The 23,107-nt window shown below is 42.7% G+C and overlaps 1 protein-coding gene across 1 annotated transcript in view; it reads left to right on the plus strand.

The window, feature by feature from the left end:
• LOC140999820 (nucleolar protein 4-like) overlaps nt 1-23,107 on the plus strand; it is a 159,176-nt gene that overhangs the window by 75,744 nt on the left and 60,325 nt on the right. The window contains exon 5 of the mRNA XM_073470362.1: nt 14,911-15,064. Coding sequence (XP_073326463.1) covers nt 14,911-15,064 — 154 coding nt within the window. The remainder of the gene's footprint in view (nt 1-14,910; nt 15,065-23,107) is intronic.

The following is a 23,107-nucleotide window of genomic DNA, read 5'->3' on the forward strand; positions in this document are numbered from 1 at the left end:
TGGAGCTCCTCGGCCTGTTAATCCTAGCGGCGTGTGTGTGTGTGTGTGTGTGTATGTGTGTGTCCCCAGCCAGCTTGCCTCTTATCAATATCTTCACCTCTCTCCGTTCAGAAATGATCCTCTCCTCTTCCCTCCAGCCCTCATCGATCTCTGTGAGAGGTGGATGCAGTCAGAAAATAAGACGTTGCTGTCGGTCTGAATCCTGAGCGGCTGTCATGAGGACTGACTGGCAGTCGGTGCCTTAAATTTTCCTTCCGTGTTATCAAGCGTGGGTCAGATTGATGTGTCTGAACGTGGCTCCTGTCACCGGCTCTGTGTTTGCAGCACACTTTAGCCATCATATGTTGTCGCATGCTCATATGCATCTCCATCGCCGCCTCTGAGCAGGAGATAACTGTGATGTCCAAACACCCACCTGAACTGAGCCGTGTCGTCACGCTAAAACCCATTTTCACCGTGACGACCGGTGTTCAACGCGTGTGGCCACGCAGATGACTCACTAAAAAGCTTCATTATATCAGACGGGTGTTGTGGAGGTTTTTCTGTGTGGAGTTTATATGTTTTCTCTGTGCATCTCTTTGGGTTTTAGTTTCCTCCCACAGTCTGTGAACATGTTGGCTTGGTTAATTGGAGAGCAAATGGTTTGTGTGTCTGAAAATATCCTCCATCATGTGATCTTCATGCTAATATTTGTATATGTTGTAAACTTCCTGGAAAAATCACTTGCGAGACAGTTGATGGATAAAATCTATGCCTTCGAGGAAAAATCATAAAAATCAAATGTTGCCACGAAGCATGAAGCTTATTGATTTGCAATATTGCCCACAATGGCCTGATACACAGATAGTAAAGGTATAAACAGCGTTATATAAACCGTGTGAGAGAATCTGTTATGGTAGAGGAATCTTTATTGGCTGTCTAAATGCATCCTATAAATAACGTGGATGGACGGCGAGTTGGCCGAGTTTCATTTCACATTTGTGTTTCTGTTCTTACTTTCTTCTAACTGATTGTAGCTTCATTATTTTCTGATGTTTCTCTGCTTTTCTGTTATTGGAGCCGTCATGAAGTCTGTCACTGTGTTATGGTTCTCTGAGGCCACAAGTATTTTTTGAAAACTGAGTTTTACCGAGTCTGTACAACGCACCTGAGAATGCACATCTCATGGTCATTTATGAGCACTGGCGCCTGCTGTTGTAAACAGGAAGCAGATTGTGCACTCTGTACTTGATCGGTTTCATTCAGTACAGGTATTCATAGGACTCGTGTTCACGCAGCGCCTTTCTTCAAACGTTCAGAGTGAGGAGGATATTGTCGTCATAGAGACAACAATTCATCTCAGTGCTTTTTCTGCCCAAAAAACACTATGTGGACACAGACCCTCATCATAGTAAGGACAGTAAAGAGGAAAATGTGATTAATTATGAACTTCCTTCCTTGTCCTCCTGGTTTTTTTTTCAAAATCTGCAAACTTCAAGGGGCCGGAGGAAGACTTCCTGTTCTCAGCTGTGCAACTAAAGTCCTTTGAATGCTTGATAACACGCGGTTCAGTGTCATTCTTACACTTGATTTGAATATCTGTATGTAATTTTGTCTTTAACAAACTATCATTTAGCCATTTTTCTTCAAATCTAGAAAGTAATTTTACTCTAATAACTTGGTTTCCTCAAAAATAGCACGAGTCTCATGGAGAATTGTGCAATTTACCCGAAGAAAAACCTTCTTATTGACCCTGTTTTCCACATTTTTTTGGCTTTTTGATCCATGAATCCAACCCAGATCACCCTGAACAGCCAAAGAAGTAGTTCCTTGAGCAGCAGGACTTGTTGTGTGAGACGCTGTGGTCTCCCTCCACACGTGAAATGGATCCACATCCACGCACACACATCATGAATGTATCATGAGGTACGGTGGTGAGATGGAGCCTCGCTGCCAGTTTGTCCCACTGGCCAATCACAGGATGATTGAGAAGTGCTTTGGATGGACATGTGGTGTGATGGTGTTGATGATAGTGACCAGTCGTTCCAGTCAAATCAACATCATTATAACGGACATCCAACCTGTATCTGTTTCCATGGAAACCAACAAACATGATTGCGAGACCGGCAGAGCGAGGCGAAGGAAAGGGCGGAGTGTGAGGGAGCGGTTCTTACTTCTGATGGGTGAAGAATAAAAACGTGTGAGTGCTGCAGTGAGGGTGGAGCAGGTGGGGGAGGAGAGTTGGGGGGGAGGAGAGTGAGGAGAGGGCAGCGGTAGACGAGGATGGAGTTGGCAGGGTGGAGGGATGGGGGGGGAGGAGGAGGAAGAGGGGGAAGGGAGGCAGAAATAAAGACAGATAAATGAGGAGGTGGGGTGGAGTGGGAGAGTGATGGGTGGGGGGAGGTTGGTAGGTGGAAGGATGCCAATTTGACAGCGAGGGAGGCTTCAGGGTCCGGCTCTGCACCACCACCACCACCACCGCCTGTAAAACAAAGAGAACAAAGAGGCTGAGACCCTCCACCCACCCCCTACACCCTCCCACCCCCCCAACTCCTTCATGTGAGGAAAAAAATGTCCACCTTAATTGATTTTCTTAATGATATTCATTTACTCTGCTCCACTGAGGACGGAATATGATCAGGTTGAGAGTTTGAACGCAACGGTATCAGTAAAACATCTCATCACAAAGAGTATCGACGCACTTCTGTAGTCTAACATGAACCAACAGGAGAAAACAGTCGGAGATTATTCTCTGAGAAAATGGAGGCAGGCCGAACACAGTCCCTGTTTAAAGCAACCAAAACTGCTTGATCAGAGTCACGCTTCATTTCATTTTGCACATAGATTTCATCTCGTAACTCATACAGAGGTGGGAAATAACAGAGTACAACTACTTTGTTACTGTACTTCAGTAGATTTTTTACTTTGCTGGAGTCTCTCTGAGACTTTCCCTCTCTACATCTGAACACAAATATCTGAACTTTCTCCTCCTCACATTTTCCAAACAGGCTCGTTACTTTAGTTTGATGCATTTGAGGTGAATTATGGATCATTTTTATTTCCCAACATCACAAGACTGATGTCGACCTATCAGAGCACATCACGCACGGCAGACGCAGCGAGACGAAACAAAGACGTAAAAGACGTAAACAGACAGAGAGGGAGGCTGGAATGGGGAGAAAAGGCGTGTTAGTGTCTCGTATCTGCAGAGATTTTCTTATTTTCTCTCTTTGTTGCTGCTCGGGACGCTTTACCAACCCAACATGTGGCTGTTTGACGTCCTGGGAATGAGACTCAACCATCAACTATCTTTGTGGTGCGTTCAGGAACAGCTGGGACAAATCCTACTGACTCTACCTTTAACTTTAATAGTCTTTGAATTATATTAATATGACGTGAGCTTCAGTTAGCTTTGACCACAAATGTCCTTCAGAGGGAGACTTTTTACTCTGATACTCTGAGTACATGTCAGAGCCTGTACTCTATTACTTTTACTGGAGTAGAGAAGTTGAATCAGTACTTCTACTTGTACCAGAGTCTGTTTTTTCTTCTTAGATCTTCTAGTAAAGAATGTGTGAAACTTTGTCACCTCTGCATATGTTTCATATCAACATTTATTAGCATTTGATGCTACGTATCGTAAAAATGTTGATATAATAGATATGAAACTCAGAATAACGACCTGTGTTCTTATAAGAAGTGTGTTTTAGAGACTTTAGTTTCAATGCGTTGACTTTAATCCTGCCTTTAGAAAGGTTTTAAATTGGAAGATAATAATTAAATGGACAACAATAAGTTACAGTCACTCATTTATGTTATGTATTTATGCCATTTAAATGTCAGATTGAGGAATAGTCTGTACAGTTTGCTTTAAAGCTCTGCCTTATACATGATTCTATAATAAATGAAATAATTAATAAAGTGGATCTTTTCTCTTTTTGATATCTTTGCAATTTAAATACCTTTTACTTTTTTCATTTTTGGGCTCATGATTGTAGAAAATAGGACATAAAACATCAACTTGAGCTCTTATTTTCAAACTGTGATTTATTATTTTCTGACACTAAACAATTCATCAAATAAAATAATAAATGAATTGATTGAATGAACATTAGTTGCAGGTCTAAAATAAGTAAAATACACCTTTACCTGACCCCAGAGACTTAAGCTAATTTAACTTGAGCCTGTTCTGTATTTAATCATCAGCTCAGTGCCTTATTACATTATTGAACTGTATTTTAAGCATTTCCCCACATACCCAATGATCACGGCTGGCTGATTTGTTACTAAACAGTGAGTCTGTGCAGCGCCGGGCTTCTCTAGTAAAACATCGTCTCTCTCTGTGTCTAATTGGTGTTTGCAAAGAGGCTTCACGGCCCTCCAGTGGCTCCGTCTGCAGGGACGCAGGAGTTTGAGGCGTGGGTGGAACGAGCTGGAGAGATTATTACTTTTTACAGAAGAAGTTTGAAGCAGATACTTTGACACGAAACGGTGTGAAACGGTCATTGTTAAAGTCCAGGAAAAATATCCAATCAACACGTGATCTTATTTTCCAATGGGTATTTTATTCTGCATTATTTATAGTGGGTAAACGTTTAGATATCTAGTGATGTAGTGCATTCAATTTAAGTCTTCATGTCCGATTTTGAATACTGAGCCAAACATAAAAACACTCAGGAGTGAATGAAGGAGAAACGGGCAAAAAGACAGATGGTTTAAGGTTTTTCAACCCTTTAGATTTCAGATTTTCTTTTCAAACCATTAATTTGAAATAACACTCTTCACCTCCCATTGTTTCCAGTGATGATTAGTCGACGAGCTCAGAGAGAGAACGAGCTAGAAAAAGGAAGGAGGTGATGGGGGGAGGAGACTACAAAAGAAGGGGAACGGGAGCTGGAAAGAAGTGATTGTAGAGGAGGTGACGGAGGAGAGCTGGAGAAAAAGGAAGGAGGAGATGGGAGAGGAAGGGTGTGAATGGAAGAGAGGAGATGAGCGCAGAGGGAAAGAAGTGCTTCTTTCCGTTTGTCCGGTGGCTAACCTGATTAGCTTAGCGACGCCATAGGACCAGATCCGGCTGCTCTGCTCTGCTCCTGGAGACACACACACACACACACACACACACACACAAACACACACACACACACCAACAACAGCAGCAATCAATACACTTCTCTACACACTCAGTTACACACACACACACACACACACACACACACACACACACACACTCAGAGTAATGTGCAGACTCGTAATGCTGTTTTCTGCTTTCACACATACACACTAGTTGTGGTGAACACAGTCTGACAGTCTGCTGTCGGTACGATGATGGAAAGAGAAAAGTAACTCGGCCAAATGGAAGCTGAAACTCTGATGTGGGAAACAAAGAAAAGCAGCCGCATATTTGTTAAATTAGACACAAAAAGGATCAGAAATCAGCTTCAAGTTGATTTGTAGTGTATTTAATGTCACACTGACTGATGAAACTATCAGCAATTTCATTTTCAGTTGATCGTCGTTTCCCGAAAGCCCAAGATGTCGTCCTCAAATGTCTATTTTTTTCAGGTCAGAAGAGGAAAAGAAACCAGAAAACATTCACATTTTCGTAGCTGTGATCAGAGAATTATGACCCTTTTTTCTTAAAAATGTACTCAAAGCGATTAAACTAGTGTTTCTCAGACTTGCAGAGCTACGATTCAGTTGCAACATCTAAACACCACCTGCTGTAGTTGTGAGAGCATGAAAACGAGGCGTAACAGCTCAAAGTTACTGATAAATCCTCAACTTGAGCAAAAGAAATCAAGTTGAAACAGTCACAACTTCAGCAGCAACGTGTATTTCCACTTTATACAACGTGTCCGATAAATTCATGCGTCATTCGTGCTTGAGCTCATCTGATGAGGCGGTGGAGGTCTATCAGACGTGAAGACCGCTGATGTAGAAAACAGATAAAACCTGAATCATGAAATCTTTTGTTTGCAGAACAACAGAGTTTAAATCTTATCAGCGACCGAAGCTGCTGGATGACGACTGGACACGCGGCTCCTGTGTTTTCCAGGAGCAGATATTATAAGATTATATTCTGCTGTGATGCAGAATTGATCTTATCAGTGTGTTATGTTGTTATGTTTCTGAGATTTACTCTACGATTCATCCTCTCCTCATCTATCCCTCCTCGTAGTTTCCACCTGCTGCTGCTTCTTCTTCTTCTTCTTCTTCTTCTTCTTCTATTTTCTGCTTTTTTCCGTCCAATCTCTTCTTTTCTTTTTCTGCTCCGCTGTGCACAACGTCAGCTGCCCCTCTGTTTCTGCCTCTCTATCAACCAGAGCTCCTCATCTTTTGTGTCTCCACCGGCGGTTTTCTCCTTCTGCTGCTCCACGTCTGCTCACGTTCAGCCTCTCGCCTCGTGCCTCGTCCATAAATTGAGCTTCTCCTCCTCTAAACTCCTCGCAGCTCCTCCTCTGTTCACATTTTACCATCTGCACTGGTGGCCTCAGAGAATAACGCCAAATTGTCCCAAAATCACAATCATAGACGACACCACCTCCTCCTCCTCCTCCTCGTCTTCTCAGTACCACCGACCTTCTGCTTCGCTCTTTTGATGAAAGTTGAAACGTTAGCGGCTCCTCTCACCTCCACTCTGGTAAAAATAGACAATACATAAAAGAGGCTGTTAATTATTCATCCTGGCTGCACTCTCATAATCTTCACCACAGTCATCATCATCACCGTCACTGTCAGTCTGTGCGGTGTAGCTCCCACAGCTGAGAGCGACAACGTCATTTAGGAGAAGAGAAACCCAGAGAGTCTGTGTGGAGCTTGACTTACTGGAACGATATGAAAGCCTCATGTTTATCATGTTATTATTAACACTTATACAGTCTTAAAAATGATAATAAGCATCTTACAAGGACTTATAGAGGGATTCACAGCCCGGTCTCCAGGACACAATGTTAGCAGTTAACCACAGATGTCCAATATTTGTACCAAACTTGGTTAATCACATTCAAATCAAATGCTTATTAGCTATAACAGCCAACAAGGCTGCCAAATGGCTGACAGCAGTCCGAGTCACGCCGGCGGGTATCTTTAAGGAGACCTGGGGATATTTCAAGACGTTTTTGTGGCGTGAAAATCTGCTTTTTTTCACAAGAAGTCAGACCATCTCCATCCGGGATCGTGGCGACAAAAACAGCAATTTTAAGCCGAACCATGATGCTTTTCAAACCCTAATCAGAAACGTACTGAGCTAACATTTATTCTGGTGTTTGGGTCGGGGACTTCTTACCCATTAACTAACACTTACTACAAGGAACTTCCCATCTGTTAGATAAGGATAAAGATCCAGACAGATCCAATGTGCCTAGAGAAAGAGAGACGGCAGCTGAAAGTGTTTGTATTGTGTTGGTCTGATCGCTCTTCATGTGGTGATTTACCAGGCAGGAACGCTGCTGTTCATCTGTATGCAGATGAGGACAGCTCATTACTGAGACCGTTAATAAACAACACACACACACACAAAGACACACACAATAGACTTTTAGCTCTCCTCAGTTTGGCTGACTGGGAGAAAAAATGGAGAGGAGGAGGAGGAGGAGGAGGAGGTGAAGAGGTGAAGCAGTGACGGAGGGGAAATGTCTGCTTCTTCGAGCAGATAACCAATAAGACGGTGGAACAGACTCACAGAGGAAATTTGATTATTCATATATTATATTAATATCATATTTTATTCTGTGTTTTTCTTATTGTCAATAAATCCCATGAAAAAAAGGCCAAAACATCAGAACATCCCAGCTTGTCTGTCGCTCTCAGCTCTGAGCCCACTGGTTCGTACAACATGTAAATCTTTATTAAACGCCCAACTGATAAATAGTTTCATATTTAAACTGTTGATATATCAGGTGGCCGGTACCATCACCTGTCAGCATGTGTACTGTATGTTGTCCGATATGAGAAGATAATGCAGATAAAGATTCTTATCTGCTTGCGTTTATGTGGTTAAGATGTAAATGTTGTGCCTTTTATTACGTACGTGTTTATATCTATATTTATACTTCCTAATATGGACATCGGTGCATTTGTTGGGGACATTTGGAGCTTTATTGTGTATCTGTGGCAGCAGGACGGTGTGTGTGTGTGTGTGTGTGTGTGTGGGATTGAGTCAAAATAAACTACAGTGTGTGTTTGTGGTAATTAAAGAGCAACATTGTGGCTCACTGATGTGTTTTTAATAGTTTTTGGACAACAGTGGAGCTCTGTGGCACAGAGGAAGAGGATGTATCAGGCCGTAGGAACACACAGTACTTGTCGTTTCGTCCAACATGCAGTGAATCTTTTCTGTTACCTCCCTACTTTTATTATTTACCAGTAGTTTCAAGTTGTTGTTTGTAATTTGTAGTTACTATCAGGGGTGGAACAATATAATTTATTGCTGATCGTGATAAAAACACTCAAGATAAGTTGATCGTGGAGAATTTCTATCATCGAGATTATCGTGAATATCCTCATACACTTTAATAAGCTGTGGAGCTCGATGACCAACAGTCCCATCCTGATACCGACTCATCTTAAACGAAGTATCTCTTTTTGGATGTAAAAAAGAGATGCAATAAAATAACTATTTATTTCATGATTTCATCCCATTCTAAGAGTTTGAAGTGTATTGAAATGATGATATCGTGAACCTTTATAGTTGCTATTTCATTTAAATCTGAAATTGCTTCCCTCCAGCGTGACGAGAGCTCAAGTAAAACGCTATTACAGTATAAAGAGATGCCCCCACATTCAGAGAAATGACCTGCTGGATGGTGCTCGCAGCACATTATCAGAGGAAAGGAGTGCTGTGCAGTTTCTCTTGTAAAGGACCAAAGAAGAAGAAGAAGAAGAAGAAGAAGAAGAAGAAGAAGAAGAAGAAGAGCCTCCTCATGACTTCATCAGTGCTCATTTTTCTTCAGAGTCTTTATGAAAAGTGAAATCGGACAGATTTAGCATTAGATAGCTTCCACGGTTTCTAATATGAACCGTCTGTTCCTCGGTCCTCCGACGCCTCGACAAAGACACGTAGGCTAACCAGTGATTATTGCATTGAGATTATGTGGTAATTGAAAATGAGCTAATGTGGGCTGGTGATGATAGTAATTGAAAATGAATTAAGAGCAGATTAAAATAAGGTCTCATTTGATCATTTGTCAGAGTTGATTCATGTGCCTGGCTGCGCTGAATTAACGCTCTCAGAATAGTCTCTGAGCTGATTAACGTAGTCGAGCTGCAAGTTCACAGTTTTCAACAGTTTTGAAACCCAGCAGCCTGAGCTGTGAGCTGTGAGCTCTGGAAACCTGGAGTATTTCTTTTTTTATCTTCAGGCATTTCATTTGGCTGTGAGGCAACATCAGCCGACAGTCTTACCACCCGGAGCAGCCTTTTGTTTCTCCCTGAACCTTGTTTAGACAAAAATGTGGGAACTGTTCAGCAGCTCGTAATTGTCTCAAGCCACTGAAGAGCTTTAATAACGCATCACAACCTGCAGCTGAAAGTGTCCCAACTCTGATTATTTACCATTTTTAGATTAGATCACATTACATTTAACTGTTATTGCAGAGTCCAAATACGGAGGCGATAACATGCAGTAAAGCAGCTAAACAGAAGAAAACATAAAGCAGCAGATTAATTTACTTATCTGTTTATGTAGCGGCGTTTCTCTCCGCGGGCTGTTGTTAATGTGTTTCTCTCCTCAGTACAGTGAGCTAGCTAACTTTGTTTCAAGTCTCTGTGGCTGAACTCAGCTAAGTTACGGAGATGTGGTGCAGCGACGAAGACCTTCTCAACCCGGCACAGGGACGGGAGACAGTTTTCTTGGCTGGGTGGGATCAGTGGATGAGCTATGGTGGGAAACAACAGTGACAGTGGTGCGCTAATGAGCAGTGTGAATCACAGAGTAACTCACGATACGATACGATTCACAGTACGCTGCCCACCGAACGATACTATCACTACATCGATCATCGATACGTTGCAAGACAATCATCTAATTATGAGATATTATGATGTCTTTGCAAGTGGAAGAAGAAAAATACCCCCAAAACAACAAAAAGCAGGACTTAGGGTGCAAGTTTCACAGAGTTTGACACCAATTGTGATGAAACGTTGTAGAAAAAGTGAATAGAGTCAAAGTTTAGTGCAAAACTTCTCTGTCTGTTGCGATGACAGCAGCAGAAATGACATCTCCTCTGAAATATCTAAATGTCCCACGTGATGCTGCAGGAATAGGTGGGTGACACATTGACTCTGACTGTGAATTGAAGCCTTTCTAATTTAATGACACAGCTCTCTTGGATAAGCTCGGCTGTTTGAGACTCACAGGGATGCTACCAGTTACTGTCAGTGTGTGTAGTCGTACTGGCTGGCTGCCTGGCTGCAAGTGAGGAGGCTAATCCAGTGTGACGAGCCCGGGGAAACTCCTCCTCAGAGAACCCTCTTTAATAGACAGATATGGGTCAGTGCTGCCACATGGACTCACTACAGGAGCTACAGCCATAGTTGTATAAACACACACACGTAGAAACTGTGGGATCCCCTGCAGCAGTTCATTTTTTAATTGACGGTGCAGCAAAAAGAGCAGAGATGAAGATTTTCTGGGATTTAAAGAGAAGAGACGTAACATCCCGTCATACCTTGACCCCTCATGACAAATGACAAGATGACTGATCACTGATCGATACTCAGCCTTTTCGTGAAAGCTTCAGTTTCAAACATAACAGGTTAAAATACAGAAAGAAAATGATGATGGATGTCTTTGCTCTGACAGAATAACTAAAGACGTTTCTATCAGTAAGAAATGTTAAAGGCTGCAAAACACCCTCTGATGCTTTTTCCTGATCGCGGTCACCATCGAAAAAATCTTAACAACGTGCGTGTTGAAATAATTAAAGTCACTGTTGTTACTCTGCATGCCGAACCTTATTTGGAACAAGCTCCTTATTTTAAAGCTGGAAAGGTTCAGGAGAAAAGATTAGGCTTCGTCACCCCCCCCCCAAACCTCTCCATGAACCTAATGACCTGCCCTGCACCACCTCTACTCCAGTGACCCCCAGTGCTGCATCAGCGGAGGTACAGTCGTTACTGGTTTTGATTATAATATTCTTTATTAGTGCATTAATCCAGAGGAATCACTGTTTCAGTGCATTTCTCTCTCTGTGAGGTGTAACAGACATTTGTATTTGTCTATCTTTAAGGCCCATATGAGGAAGTTGGCGCCGTATTTATCTGCTTCACTGGACCTCGGGTCCTTCTCACACTCGGTCTGATGACTGGCTGTCATTGCACGTCCCTTGAGTTTGTACAGAACTTCTGTGTTTAGTTTTTACGCTTTAACTCCAACTGCCTGGAAATCATTTGGTGAATTTAAATCTGTTTGTACCTTTTTCAGATTGAATTGTTTCTTGTATCTTGTATATTTCATGAAATCTATTTATATTGGTTAATTTATGGTCTTATCTTTGTATTTCTTTATATTTTGTATCTTTTTACTGTAAAGTAGAGAACACACCTCTTTTGTTTGATGTCGTATTTAGTTTATTTAGCCAGTTTCAGTGGAAAGTGTCTGAACTTAACACTTCTGCACACTGTCCTCTTCACTTGCAGTCCAGAAAGAAACTGAATAACAAGTTCTGCCTCATCAATTGATCATTACAAAAAGAAACATTATTACATTTTCCCTGATTGCAAGTGAAAGAAGACAGTGCGCTGTCGATCCACAGGTGTGCAAAAGATATTTCACTAAACAAATAAAACACCGTAACCCAAACTACTAAAACACATTTAATGACCTGAGAAGGAAGAGGAGAAAAACCTGTATCACCTTCCCCTTCCTTTAATATTTATAACATCCTGTAGTCACAGATGTTCACGCCCGTCTCCCATCTAAAGGCAAATAAAAAAACATGTATGCATCAGGTATTAAATAGTAATAAATACATATAGACTGTACAAGTAAAAACACATGCGGTATATAAATGTAGAGTACTGTATGTCTGACAGCTGCTCAAGTGACACATTTGAATCTTACTTTGAAATGTGTCTGCTCCTGTCACTCTGTCGCTTCAGTCACACCGTTGCAGAGCAGTTCTCATTATGAGCTGAGCTTTTTTTTTTTGCTGTCACATGCGAACTGTGTTGAATAATGCATCGTATCCCTGCTCAGAGCGAAGGATGATGTGTGTGTAGAAGAAGCAGAAAGTGTGAACCAGGAATTCTGCAGAAGGACCGACTATTCACCTGAGAGGAGTTTACTGCGTCTAACTTCAGAGTCAATGAGGTCTTTAGTCATCCATTAATCTCTCCTTTGTTTGTGTGTGTGTGTGTGTGTGTGTGTGTGTGTGTGTGTGTGTGTGTGTGTGTGTGTGTAGTAAAAGGAAGTTGAAGCACTCAGGACCTCATTACTGAGAGTGCAGGTCGCCTTCGGTGCTGATAACAGCTGTCGAAGTGAGTTCTGGGTTACATGTAAATGTTTGTTCACAATTCTGTGCCTTTGGAAGTCCAGCGCCTTTATTGTAGGGAGTTGGAAAATAAAGGTGGAGGGTGGAGATTTATAAACTGCAACCTGAGCTCATGTTGAAGCTCTTGTAAATCTTTCTCTCTCTTTTTGTCCTCTTGTTTTTGCAAGTAGATCACCTCTAAAATTAATCTCATGTTCAGTCTGAACTTTACTGGTGTCTAACTGAGGTCGACCACCTTTCTTTCTCTCTATTTTTTCGTAAAGTTGCCGAGTTGACGTCATATGAGGCCGAAACACGGCAGAGACGGTAAACGTTGTGTTGATAGCAAGAAACTTTTAAAGTCATGTATTGTATCGTCGTTGTCTCGTTTCCTTGTCACTCAAATACTGGAAACAGCTGTCAGCGTGTTGCTTAAACACTCTCAGCAATATAATGCAAAACAGCTTCTTCTTGCCGTCCGTGTCGCTCTCACTTTCCGACATGATGCATGAAGAACTTGTGAATGGGACCATCCGAGGAGCACGTGCATGCTGCCTTATTTGGGATTAAATTCAGTCTGAACTTTCGAGGCGTCTAACTGAGGTCGACCGCTTCGTCATATCGAGAAATACCTGCTCTGCTTCTGTCAGTCCCTGGCTGATCTAGCAGCGGTTCAGTGTGTCTCATGGAGGCTTTTTGCACGTTTTGATGTAAACACTCAGCTTTTGGCTGCAAAATATCGTGTTTCCCATTGGGAGTGTTGCATTTTTCACTTCCAACATTTTTGGATTGAGCGGAGGGGAAGTGTGTGTGAGGTGGAAGGAAGGCAGCTCAGAGTTTAGAGGGAAAACATCACAGTGTGATGTTCCTGCTAGCAGCGAGGCCCGCAGGTGCTACACACTGAGCAGCAGTTGGCGTGTTGTGTTTGATTCGCCTGCCTGCCGTCTCCCTGCCTCGTGTTTCTTGTTTCCTCTGATGTTTGGGTTAAACCGGCGGAGCAGCTGTCATGGCTGCTCCCGTGGATGCTGACACCAACAAAGCGATGAATAGAGAGATTAAAAATGGCTTAAAACGTTTCATTCATGAGAAAGTGGCTAATCTGAGTTTAGGGGGATTTACACACACAGCTGACACATTTACACACAAAAGATGAATTCTGTTCGGAAAGACCGAGTGATGTCGGTTCAGCTTTCTCTGCGTGTCGACTTTCAGTCATGTTACTTAAATAAAAGTGTCGTCCGTGTCAAATTTACTTTGTTCTTTTGCTCTTCTGTTCTTCTTATCGTTTGCCGATACTGCTCTGTTATACTCACTGTCCTCAGGACTGATTTTGTCATGTGCTTGTGAACAAACATCTTTATTTCCACCTAAAGTTTCTTTGTAGCAGGAAAGTGCTGATGGTGCCGTTTGGACCGTGAGAGGGAAACCATGCTGCTCGTTGGTTTTGCTGACCACACAGCTAATAACAAGCTTAAAAAATAAAAGCACGACACTCACAAGCAACACTCGGTGTGCCACAGATCTGCTCCAACAAATTGACTCTTCTGTGTCTGTTTTGATCTGAGTTTCTGTCTGCTAAAGCTCAGGATAGACAGACAACGCCAGAACGAGCTTCTCCTCCATTTTCTTGATTACCAGGGTGACGGGTGACGAGTCCCGCCTGATCTAAAATATGATAGGTTGCCTGAAAAAGAGCGACGGTGACGACCCCATTATCTTTTCAGCTAGAAGCACTTTTTAGTTTTCTCTCCGGGCAGCCGCATGCTGCCACCAACTGAAGAAAGACGCCGGTGCTCAGAAAAAACTTTATGTGGATAAAACCCTGTGGCATTAAATTACACTTGAAGTATTCAGTTTTAGTTTTTAAGTTTTAAAAATGGTTTGATGATTATTGGGATAATATCGTGTAGCGTAATGTTGTTGGACAGGATAATCGTGACATGAAAGTTTCATATCATCCCGACTTGTGAGATGACTTGTGAGCTCCATGTTGTCTCAACCTTTGCAGTCGAATGTGCTCCTTAGAAACGATGCATCGTTTCTGCAGTAAATCTCAGATGTTCTCATTTGTTTTAGTTTCTGTCCAATACATGCTTGTGTTGAAAAACATCTCATGGAAGAAGCGAGAGTTGTGAAAGACACCATGTTTGTAAGTGTAGAGACAACAGAGGCAGTTTTTTCCCTGCTATTGGACACGATGTTGTTCTGTTGATTAAAGATCCTCTGACTGTCGGACGGAGAGCATTTCTCTGTGGATCAATTGAACGCTAAATGCCTGGAATAAAAAAGCTGTTAGTCTTATTTGATTGTATAATCCTGTGTCTCAATCGATAGAAATTTCGCTTGTCTAGCACAACACTAATACATTACTGTGTTAGGAGCACGGAAATAGAGGGAAAAAAAGAAAAAATGAATTGAAATATCCGTCTGAAATGTTCCTGTTTGGTCTCTTTCTGCTCAGGATGACAGTTCAGTGAGCAGCGAGGAGGAGGCAGAGATGAGCGAGCCCACATGGCTAGCAGCTGATCTGGGAGCAGCGTCTGACCTGAGCCCGCCGAGCCGAGGAGAGAGGATGCGCCACAGTCCCCAGAACACACACAGCAAGGAGGACGACGGTAAGGAACCGGGATCAAGTTCATGAATATCATGTTGTCGCTGTTGAATGAAAATGATGTTTGTCATGAGGCAAGAAGAAGAAGAAGAAGCTTGTGTTGTTTTGGAGACCTACAGAATGAATTTAGAGGCTTTATGAGCAGCATCTTAACATTATTGGCTAATGTTTCAAACTTGTGAGACTACAACTGAGAAGATAATTGGCTTCATTTCAGCCTGACATTGTGAGAGCGTGGGTCAGATTTAAAGGGGAAATCTGCTGGATTGCACAAGGTGAGGTTTTGAGGTGATGAAAGATGGTGGACGGATGTAAAAGTCGGTTGAAATGGCCGTTAGATTTTGCTCATTAAAATCAAAAGCAGGATCAGGGAATCGTATTGAGGTGTTGAAAGCTGCACAAGTTTCACTGAAAATCATCTTCAGCAAAGTGTGAAAGAAACTGTGAGTGACAGTAAACTCAGTCAGAAGAGCCGCGGCGTCTTTGAACTGTCGGTTCCTCTGATTTCACTGTCGGTTTCTCTCTCCGTCACTGTTACTCCCGTCATTGTTTCAGGCTTCACACTTAACATGGCATTCGTGGAATATCGAGGTCATTTGAGAAAAGATGTCCTGCAGGCCTCATACATACAGATAGCAGATTGTGTGTCTGGTTGTGTGTCAGTTTGATCCTTGACAGAAGAGCAATAACAAGTCAGAAGGTATAAAGTGGTCATTTTATGGAAGCTGTCGGATTGACGGTGGTTCTGGAGGCCGTGGTGTTTTATCCCTGAGGTCGGGGTGGAGAGACGTCTTTGTTAAATCTTTCTCTGTGTGGCCTCACACATGCTGTCACTCTTCTTCATCCCTCTCCTCCCACCTTTTCTTGCTTTCTTACCTGCCTGTCACTCCCCTCCCCATCTTTACCTACTTTCTCTCTCCTGCTTTGTTTCTTTCTCTCTCTCTCGGCACTAAAAAGCTTCCTGTTGGAGGAGCGCTCACCTTGAAGACAGCCGTATTGTTTCACATTGCTGCACGGATACAGCAATTACCCCGCTACTGTTACAAGTGTGTATATCTGCGTGTATGTGTGTGTGTGTGTGTGTGCGCGCAACCATGGCCATACATATTTGAATGGTGCTGTAATGCACTGTAGCCGGCACTGAGCGGCTGTGTGTAAGCTGTTACTGAGCAAAGACAATAGAGCAGGAGCGTAGTGAAACGAGCCCAGGTGTGTGTGTGTGTGTGTGTGTGTGTGTGTGTGTGTGTGTGTGTGTGTGTGTGTGTGTGTGTGTGTGTGTGTGTGTGTTGATGTGAGTGGGGCTGACGGTTCAGCAGCAGGAGGGAGTAAGTGCTCCAACCGATCTCCATCAAGATCTTTGTTTCTCTGCTGCTCCTCCGAGCTTCTGCAGGATGAGGGATGATGCAGTGAGGAGGTGGAGGAAAAGGATGGAGGTGTTTTTTTTGGTGCCTTTACACTTTTCAAAGATCACGTGTGAGGACGGTAATTTGACATCCAGTTCCTACTTTTCATGTTATTACACCTTTCCATCATTTATCCAGTGTTACCCACACTTGCGATGTACTTGGGCGTCCTGCTCAGGTATATTAACAGCCGCACAAGTATATTTGGCCACCCATCAGGCTACTAGTATCCGCCGGAGAGAACAGCGTCCTTGAACGACTAACTAGATGACAATCTGCTCTCACTCTTCCCCTCCCGTCACACATGCTCTGCAGAGAGAGAGACGCTCTGGTATCACATCCCTCCTGTAAACGCACTGGTTGCTGCGATGTCGTTCGATGCACGTTGGTTTTGATCAGCTAAAAAATTAACAACAAGCTTCCTCCACACGTGGCTCACCTGCTGTTATGACAACAGTATCCCAGGCGAGAAAATCCTAAAGGCGAGGTGTTTTTTTTGGTGACTTTATAAAACTTTCTGCTGACGCTAAAGGCAGATAACGCTGCTCGTAAAGAGAAAACAGAAAGGCGAGGCAACTCAGTGTGCATGCAGTTAAAGCAACACTATGTAACGTTAATGTAGAAAAATTATTAAAGTAATTCTGAAGAAAATTAGTCTCATTTTCTGGTCATAAAATACGACCCAACCAAACTTTAGCCATCACAGTTCGAACAATAGAAAATAGACATGGGAGCAATTTTTCCCATTTCAGATCTGTAAACACTGATGTAGTTTTGGAAGACAAGAACAAACAACATGTGTTTTGGGGAACAAATACAATATCTCACATTTGGCAGAAAACTGCTGCCAAGAAAAACATAAGCAGCCGTAAATAAAATCACTGCAACTATTACAGAAGCAGCCATGAACACCACACAGTTTGTTTAAGTAATATATAATAATCATAACTAACTAAATATAATCATAAATGTTTGTTCCTATTCTTTTCTCTCTGCCAACATGAGCGTTGATTCAGTGCAGTGGGTGACGGACTGGATGAAGAATATCACATCAATCGTTGAAAAAGCAAAAACAATGCAAACATTTCTAATTGATTTTTAAATGAAAATGCCACCAGGTAATACACAAAGACATCAGGTGTAAAAACATAAACAGACCATGTGGATGAGGTGTGGGAGGGAGGGAGGGAGGGGGGAGGGGGGGAGAGGGAGATGAAGCAGTGGGGGAGGGAGGGAGGGAGAAAAAAGCTGGTCAGAGGATGAAAGAGAAATTGGCATGAGATGAGATGTTTGGAGAGGATGGCATCATGGGAAGGTGGGAGAACAGGAGTGTGTGTGTGTGTGTGTGTGTGTGTGTGTGTGTGTGTGTGTGTGTGTGTGTGTGTGTGTGTGTGTGTGGTTACAGGGAGTGTGTGAAGCCTTGTCATTAAAAGGTCACTCTGTTCCCTACACCTCATATAGAAGCCAGAGGACGGTTGTAGGCGTCCAAATGCCACAACACTCAGAGGAGCTGAGAGGCTGAGCTGAAGTGCCTTTCCAGCTCAATTAGACTTCAGTCCAAGGAAACAGACATCAGCAGAGCCTCCTCTCACTTCTCTAATGTACGGGAGTGTAAGTGATGGATGAAACGCTCGGGTTGAGTCGCCGCGTCGGGCTGAACGGCGGGCGGATCGATGGTGGTAAAGAAATGGGAGAAATGTTGAGGAAACCCAGAGGTCTGAAAACTGAAGTGTGTTTGTGGACAAATATTTTCTTTCTTGCTTTCTTGCTATTCTTCCCATTTAGATTTGCTCTGTTTTGTTACTGTACGATAGAATTTACCGCTTAATAACTAATTACTAAAAAGTAATTTTATTAAACAGAAATATTTAATAATCATTAGATTTAAACCTTTTCTAGGTCCACTAGACAGAATATACCCTGTAGGGCACAACGTCCACTAAAAGATGTACAAGAAAAATAACATTAAAGTTGGAATAAAAGTATTTCTCACAACTTGTTAAGTCAAAATATATATATTTTTAGCTGTCTGGTTCTCTGAGGATAAAAGGATTTAACTGAATCCCTTTTCATACGGTTGATTCATTGTTGTTATGATATTTACCTTCTTTAAGAGTAAAAACAAACATTAAGAGGAATTATTGCTTCAGGATTTGAATAATTCAATCATGAAATGGTTAAAGATCGTTCTTTTTTGCTATAAAGTTGCATTATTTACAATACGACACCCAAGGAAGAGCCACATGAAGTCATTTGTCCAATCAGCAGAGCCATCAAGTTAACTGTATCACAAGTCAATGATTTTATGTCAAGTTATGAAACTGAGGAAACTGACGTCGCTACAATTTTCCTTCAAGGTCGATCAAGATCTAAAATCTAAGAGATCACCCACCCCTCACCACGGCCGTGTTTCCTCTCTCTGTGCTGGTCCTGGCTCCTGCTGTTGCTATGAGACTTTATAAAAACCTGATTGAAGCGCAGAATATTTATAACTTTTGTGGCTGTTTTTCTGAACTCTCGTCTCTGTGGGGAACAGCAGCAGCTCTCTCCCTTGACAGCGATGGAGATGGAGGAGCTGCTTCGGTTTTGAACACGCAGCCAAAGCTTGTGGTTGATTTGACTCCCAGAGTTAATATCAGGTGGGTGTTTTCCGAAACCAGCAAGCTGTCAGGGCATTTAACTGGAGTAGGCAGCTCGTTTCAGCGGAGCAGATGGTCGGCACACACACATACGCCCGTGTCCACCTCTGAAGCAGCTAGTAAATCACTTTTAAGAGCTTCTGAACCGCCACCTCGCTTTTCTTCTTTTCTGCTCCACTCAACTTAACAGTGACAGCTGAAGGGAAAAGCTCTTACTGTATGACGGCTCAGAGTGGCAGTCTGAAAACTTGTGGCTCTCGGCCGACTGATGAGTTCAGGGAATGTTGGTGTTGGAAGTTGCGTTAAAGAGCCGATGGCCTCACAGGCTCATGAGCACGTTTCTGACCGGAACGTTACCGGACTTTCCAGGAAAATCTGTGTCAGGCTCATCAACTCACAGGCAGGTTAACTTCTACAATATTTGTAGGCTTGACGATAAATAAATGGTCTCATGTGTAAGTTTGTCAGCGTTTCCAGGTGGTGTTTTTACTGCTGCAAAAACAACTGGATCTTTTCCATTTTTCCTCATAGTCGCAGCTACCAACAACACAGAACAGAACACGAGTTTATTCATTCATTTAATCAGTAATTGCGACGTGACGGCAGATAGAAATGGTGCCAGACTGCCAGTCGACCGCTCAGCAGGCAGCCTTCATTTTTCCCGGGAGATTTTGTGCCCGTTGTCAGACAAAGTTGTTTGTGAAAAGCGAGGTTTATAGGGAACCAGTCTAAATGGTGATGATGTCATTCTTATACAACCATTACATCGTGCAATAAACATTTCATAGTGAAACATTCAAGCAAAAAAAACGTGTCTACACAAGGATAAAAATGAGCGTCACAGAAGTGTTGTTCGACCACTTTTTATTTTTGCCTCTTTCCACTCCACATGAAGCCGAATGAGTTTGTGTTTATAAAAACAAGCGTGCTTGTTCATTAGGCCCCAAACAAGATTGTGATTTTTCTTTTAAATTAAAGGTCCAATGTGTAGGATTAAAGTGTTTGTTTGTTTTTTTTAATCTGGTGAAAAACGTTACGCACAAGATGATTTTGTCCTCATTTCCTGTGAAAAGGAAAAGACAATCACCTGCTTGAGCAATGTGATCGTCTATCCTGATCACTTTCAGGTGTATTTCAGGATGCCGGTGGTCCAGTTTGATACGCTGTGAGCTATACTGGAACCGCAGAATAAAAATATGACCACCATTATCCCGAACCAGTTGATCCTGAACTGTGACCCGGCAGGGTGTCTAGGTAGGGAGTAGGGACGCACATGTTGACATAGAGTAAGAACATACAAGTGCATATACATTTTATTTTATTTTTTTATGTGGGGGGGTGAACCTCTGTCGATATAAAAGACTCATTCTAAGGTAACGAAATCACGATTCTTAGTTTCAAGAGATGATAAATTAATGAAAACTAATACAGTTTAATTTCTGCACCTAAATCCTACACACTGGGCCTTTAATGAGCAGCACTGTGTCATTAATAAGAAACATTTTTTATGGATTTTTTGTGCCTAATTTCAAGGCTGCTACGGTCATTACATATCGAGTCCATTCTGTGAGCCCCTGGTCATCGAGATCAGTCAAACAATCCATCATGGAAGCATCACTGTGAGAGTTATTGTTTCTTTCTTGGTTCCTGAAAGCCTTTTCCTCTTCAAGATATGTGGTTTCCATCCGACAGCTACAAAATGAAGTGCTAGTGGCGATCGGTTGCGCCGCAGCAGGGCTAACCTTGAGTCGAGCTGTCACTCTGAATTTATTCTGCTAATGCTGTAGGATCCAACCTTGGACAGAACTCATACTGGCGGGCAGGCGAGCCGGGTCACCAGATCTGCTCGCTATTGCAATAGACTCATTTCATGACACTATTTCAGCCTTCTGAGAGGGCTGCGTGTGCACGTGTGAAAGAGTGTGTGTGTGTGTGTGATTGTGTGAGTGTGCACTCTACGCCTCTCCACATCACTCTGGCTCGAAGGGGCCGCGCTCTTTAGAAGTGGCCCCTCCACCGCCTCTCAATCCTGGCCAGCATGCATCCTCTCATTCCCCCCCCCCACCACCACCACCACCCTGAGGCTCCTGGGAGACATCCACGCCAGATCTCCTCTGTGCCACTGACCTAACCGCCTGAGAGGCTCCTGTCTGCTGCACAGCGGAGCAGAGAGCCGGGGCCTCCTTTCCTTGGAGCCTCTTGTGCTGTAGAAAAGGCGTCGTGATAAAGAGGGCTTGTCAGAAGATGGAGCTGACATTACAGGTCCTCTCCACAGGGGATAAACTGATGAGAGGGAGGGGAAAAACAGATTGTAGAGGATGGAGAGGGGAACGGACGAGAGGGAGGATGACGTCTAGGACGGAGAAAGGAGGAGGAGGAGGAGAGGAGTGCATGGAAACAAGGAGAACAAAATGGCGGGGCATAGATGGAGGCCAATATATCGATCTGCTGGCACACTGAGCTTGACATGATCTGCGACTACTAATATTACTGCTGTTCCATTAAAACTTGTTTCCCTCTTTCTTTCCAGAGCAGGAGAGAGAAAGAGACAGTGGGTCAAACAGATTAGTGGACTCTCATCCTGACATCCCTACGTGCCTCTCGTCTCCTATATCCTCCCTCCTCTCTCCCTCTCTCCATCCTCCCTCCCTCTCTATACATCCATCATTTAACAAGCTCCCTCTCCACACCTCTCTCTGTATTCTGCATGTGTCTACAGACCAGATACAGGTCTCAAAATCACTTTGCACCAACTTATACAGAATTGTACTCTTTGTAAGTGTTGGGTTAATTTTCCACCCTTTCAACCATGTCGCTACTTAATTTTCCATTTCCTCTTAGATACAAATCATTATCTCAGCATAAGTCAGACGTCTTCAGTTGGCAGATTGTGTAAATTGTGTCCCATTTGCAATAAGCCGGATCATCTCTATTACAAAAAAAAAAAAACCCTGAATAAAATATGTGAGATCTAGTGGTATTATCTGGAATACTGTGACATGCACACAGCTAATCCCAAATAAAACCTTTAGCGGGATCCCAGATGTCCACACTGTGCATGAATGAAGGAATGAATGCATGCGCTCAGCAGAGAAAAAAGACGACGGTCTTCTAGAAATTTATGTTCGACTCTGAGAGTAGAGTCATCAGGAGACAAGCAGGTGTTGAATGAAGAAGCTGCAGGCTTATTGTGAGGTAATTACTGTATTTTGCACTGTTGTCTCTGAGTGTAATATAATGTGTTCCTCAAGGCTCAGTCCTGGAGCCTCTGATTCTCTGTACAAATCCTCTAAACAGCATTACTTACAATATTACTGTGCAGATGATACGCAGCCATTTGCACCTGATGCCCAGAAATCTGCAGAATAAGATCTTTACTCTGTAGACGACTTTAACACAATATGGATGTGTCAAGACTTTCTGCAAATACAGTTAGAGCTTGGAAAAAAACATGTCTGGTTATTGTTTTCAGAACAGTTTCTCAATTTGTAAAATGTAGAGATATTTATGCTTTTGAATTATAAAATATTATTATTTTGTCCTATTGCTTAATCACCTCTCCCTATAGGTTGTTTGTAGTCACATGATTCTGATGACACTTGACTCTCAGATAGAGGAAAGTTATTGTTACAGTAGTTACAGGGGGACAAACTCGAGCAAAGGAAATCAAAAAACAACAACTTAGACGTTACAAAGTAAGAAAACTGCAGTGGCCTTAAAGATGCAGAGTTACCTTTGACGAAGTGGTCACGTCACAACGGTTTGGGGAACCGTAAATGACACAATGTGTCAGTGTTTGTGATTTCTATCTATCTCCAAGGAACCTCGTGTATCACTGTGTCATAAATCACTTCCAGCCCTCCATCTGCATTTTGTTCATAGCCCCCTTGATACCGTGCGCGAATTATTGGTGCGACTTCCCATGCATATTTGTCTTAACCAGAGCCAGCGTCTCCACGGTAACACGACACTAATCCTCTCTCTTAGAGCGATTGGTACGAGGTG

The sequence above is a fragment of the Pagrus major genome, chromosome 7, assembly GCF_040436345.1.
Source record: "Pagrus major chromosome 7, Pma_NU_1.0".
In the NCBI taxonomy this organism is placed as follows: Eukaryota; Metazoa; Chordata; class Actinopteri; order Spariformes; family Sparidae; genus Pagrus; species Pagrus major.